Consider the following 3,000-nt stretch of genomic DNA (forward strand, 5'->3'; position numbering starts at 1 on the left):
AATTCTTTGGGTCCTCCTTCCCTATAACATCTGCTAGCATATCTAAAATGGAAAAAGATGTTCTATGTCAATGGATAAATCATTAAAAAAAACATTAAAACAGAGTCTGGACTAAACCATTACCAAAAAAGAAATTTTAATTAAGCCTTTCTTCTTGCAGAATAAACTCAATACTCCTAAATGTAAATGGCTGAAATGAAAAGAGCGGTTGAGCGATATGAACAACCATGCTTCTTTGTAATAAGGTGATCCTATACTGAAACGAGTTGCACTTCATCCACATATTTTTCTTTTGGACTATAAAAGAAGAAATACTATATAGTTGTCCCTCCGACAAAATGGACCGGGTCGTACCACTGATTTTAGAACCATGCAGTGTATCCTGCTGCCCTGGTAACAATAATGTTATATGATAGGGTTTGACCAAATCCCGGATAATAATTTACAAGTTAATATGGTATAAACACACCTTTGAGTCATGCAATGCAATCTTTAAAGCACCAACTTTACTACTATTTAGTTATGGAAGACCATACCATATCTTTACAACATAAACTTTAATGATCCAATGTGCTCTCTTTGTGGAGATTTCTTCAAAAAAGTCACACCTTTCACTCATTTTAGATTATATATTTTTACACACTGATTAGAGATTTGTGACGATTGTGATATATGTGATATGTACTTATATCAACAACAAAAAAGAGTATATATATATATACATACATAAACAACATCTAAATGCAGGCAGGTGCATTCAAAATTCAAATTACAATTACATAAAATTTTATTTAAAATTCCTCCACAATTTCCCTTTAAAGAGGAGTATGTAGGAAAAACAATAGGCTTACAAATTAACTGTGATAGTCATCCAAAAAAAAATAATATTATTAACATGCATGACATGAACAGTAATTAGTCATCTAAAATCTTAACATTTGAATAGCCTGAATGATCAAACTACTCAAGATTTATGTTTTAAATAGATTAATAGATAGATAGATGACAACTACATATATACCATAGTAAAAAGAACTACCCATATCGTCAATTATGAATACATGTAACTAAATAAAGAGAGGGGGCATCATAAGTTTATAACAGAACAACATCAAGGCATTGATTGCAATAGTTTTACGCCAATCCTAATCAAACAGCTAAACAGCACCAGCATCAGTTTATACATAGTTGGTAAATGGTAGTTTAAAAATCTATGCGCTTCCTAGTTAGTGTTTGCTTCTCTCTTCTTCTTCATCATCATTTAAGTCCTCACTCAAGGGTTGATGAGATTGTAATGGCCTTTGAGTATCTTCCCAATCCCCAATATCTCTCAAATGATCTTGGGCAGATGGCAAGTTCTTGTTATCTTTAGCCATTCCCTTAATTGAGAAAATAGAACTCCACATTAGAGAGAAATACACACAAAGCTGACCTACAACAATATGCAACTACATATTGTACGTTAACACGGGAGAGAGTGAATACCTGCTTAGAAATTTCTTGATGGTGATTCAAATGGCCTTTCTTTGATGATAATTTATCTGTGACGTTCCTGAATAGTTGAAACCCCTGAATATCTCCATTCCTGATGCTTGCTTCCAACTGCAACGCCAAATATTATCAAGCTACAATGTCTATGCCTTCAAAATGGTTGATATATGAGATGATCACAAATATGATAAACAACAGACCTGGATGTGAACGATGCAGAACAGAATGCTAGCAATAGGAAGCCAGCTATCTTCAGGGGAGATTGATAGATTTGACCTGTTCATGAATCAACAAATATCAATTTCATCTTCTTAGGGTTTTCAAGTCAGGTCTTAATACTTTACAATGAATTAGCGATGTGAAATTAATCAAAGCATGTTAAGCAGTGAGATTGCAATTACGAAGAATGAACCTCAGATAAGGAGCCAAGTAGACAATGGCGTAAACAGCATAGCGTCGGTTTCCAGTGTCGAGCAAGGCGAAGATCCAACTGAGCCAATTAAAGTAAGGGATGAAGCTCATAATCCCCATCACAGCGAACCTTGTATCGCTCGTGTTCATCGCTGACTCACCTTCCTCATCGTCTTCGTGGGAACCAGCTACGGGGAGTACCAGAGAAGTGAGCATACAGGCGCCGATGGCTGCCGCGAAGGGTGCATCGTCAGCGAACACTGCCCTGCATCTCTGCAAATGCCTCCTCCTCAGTTTGATAATGGGCTTTGTTATGGGCCTGGGCCTAAGACTAAGGCCGAGCCCAATCACAGTGGGAGCCGAATGATGGTTAAGATGCAGAAACAGGTTAGGGGAGAAGGATGAAGACGAAGAAATGATAGTCATTGACACAGACACCGCTCTCAAGACTGAAGATTTGACTTGCTATGATATTATCCGATCGGCTCCCAGTGTCCGTATTGTATTATGTTATGTAATACAAGTATAGTGTACAGTTACAAATTTACAATACACTGTACAGATACATGGAGGGATTAGGGAAGGAAAGGAAGTGAGAGTCAAATCCTTTACTCCTCGGGAAACGTACACTCTGTTCCATCCCACTCCCATCCACCTAGGCACCTACCCAAACAAGAGGCAGATTATATTTACTCATTTCTCTCAAATTGCCTGCTAATGTAAACCGAACTTCACCATGATTATTTTTTATTTTTCCAACTGTAGTTCCAAATATAAACGAATAGTTGTAGGCTTGTAGCTGATCTTTTTATTTAAGGGATTGATAGTTGATACTAAATGCTCCAAAAGGTACCTCAAATAAGGTTATTTTTTTGTTTGAGCGTGAGTGAGGTTCAGACTCTTGTTAGAACATATATGTTGAAGTGTCGTTATCCAAATTTGTTGTGAGGAGATGACGGAGGTATTTGCAAGGAATTTTGATGCCTAAATTAGTAAGAATTTAAAGTAGAATTTTTAGTAGTTTAGATTCTGAATATACCTGAAAGTGTTAATATATTTATAGTAGAATAGATAAGATTGAACTCATATCGTTGTGTC

At 36.3% G+C, this 3,000-nt stretch overlaps 1 protein-coding gene across 1 annotated transcript; it reads right to left on the reverse strand.

Annotated features, from left to right (window-relative positions):
* Positions 1 to 1,094: 1,094 nt before the first annotated feature.
* On the reverse strand, positions 1,095 to 2,731 carry LOC112801370 (uncharacterized). Its single transcript, XM_025844055.2, has 4 exons — positions 1,904 to 2,731; positions 1,692 to 1,767; positions 1,486 to 1,602; positions 1,095 to 1,379 (listed from the first exon to the last, which is right to left on the reverse strand). Exons 1-4 carry the CDS (start codon positions 2,326 to 2,328, stop codon positions 1,227 to 1,229), a joined length of 771 nt encoding a protein of 256 aa, XP_025699840.1. The 5' UTR covers positions 2,329 to 2,731; the 3' UTR covers positions 1,095 to 1,226.
* Between the last annotated feature and the right edge of the window lie 269 nt (positions 2,732 to 3,000).

This window comes from Arachis hypogaea, chromosome 5 (genome assembly GCF_003086295.3).
Source record: "Arachis hypogaea cultivar Tifrunner chromosome 5, arahy.Tifrunner.gnm2.J5K5, whole genome shotgun sequence".
Lineage (NCBI taxonomy): Eukaryota > Viridiplantae > Streptophyta > Magnoliopsida > Fabales > Fabaceae > Arachis > Arachis hypogaea.

Coding starts and splice junctions, on each gene's coding strand:
- LOC112801370 (XM_025844055.2), bottom strand. CDS start 2,328: ATGACTATCATTTCTTCGTCTTCATCCTTCTCCCCTAACCTGTTTCTG. Junction 1,768..1,903: donor TACTTGGCTCCTTATCTGAG/GTTCATTCTTCG, acceptor ATTCATGAACAG/GTCAAATCTATCAATCTCCC. Junction 1,603..1,691: donor TCTGCATCGTTCACATCCAG/GTCTGTTGTTTA, acceptor TTGGCGTTGCAG/TTGGAAGCAAGCATCAGGAA.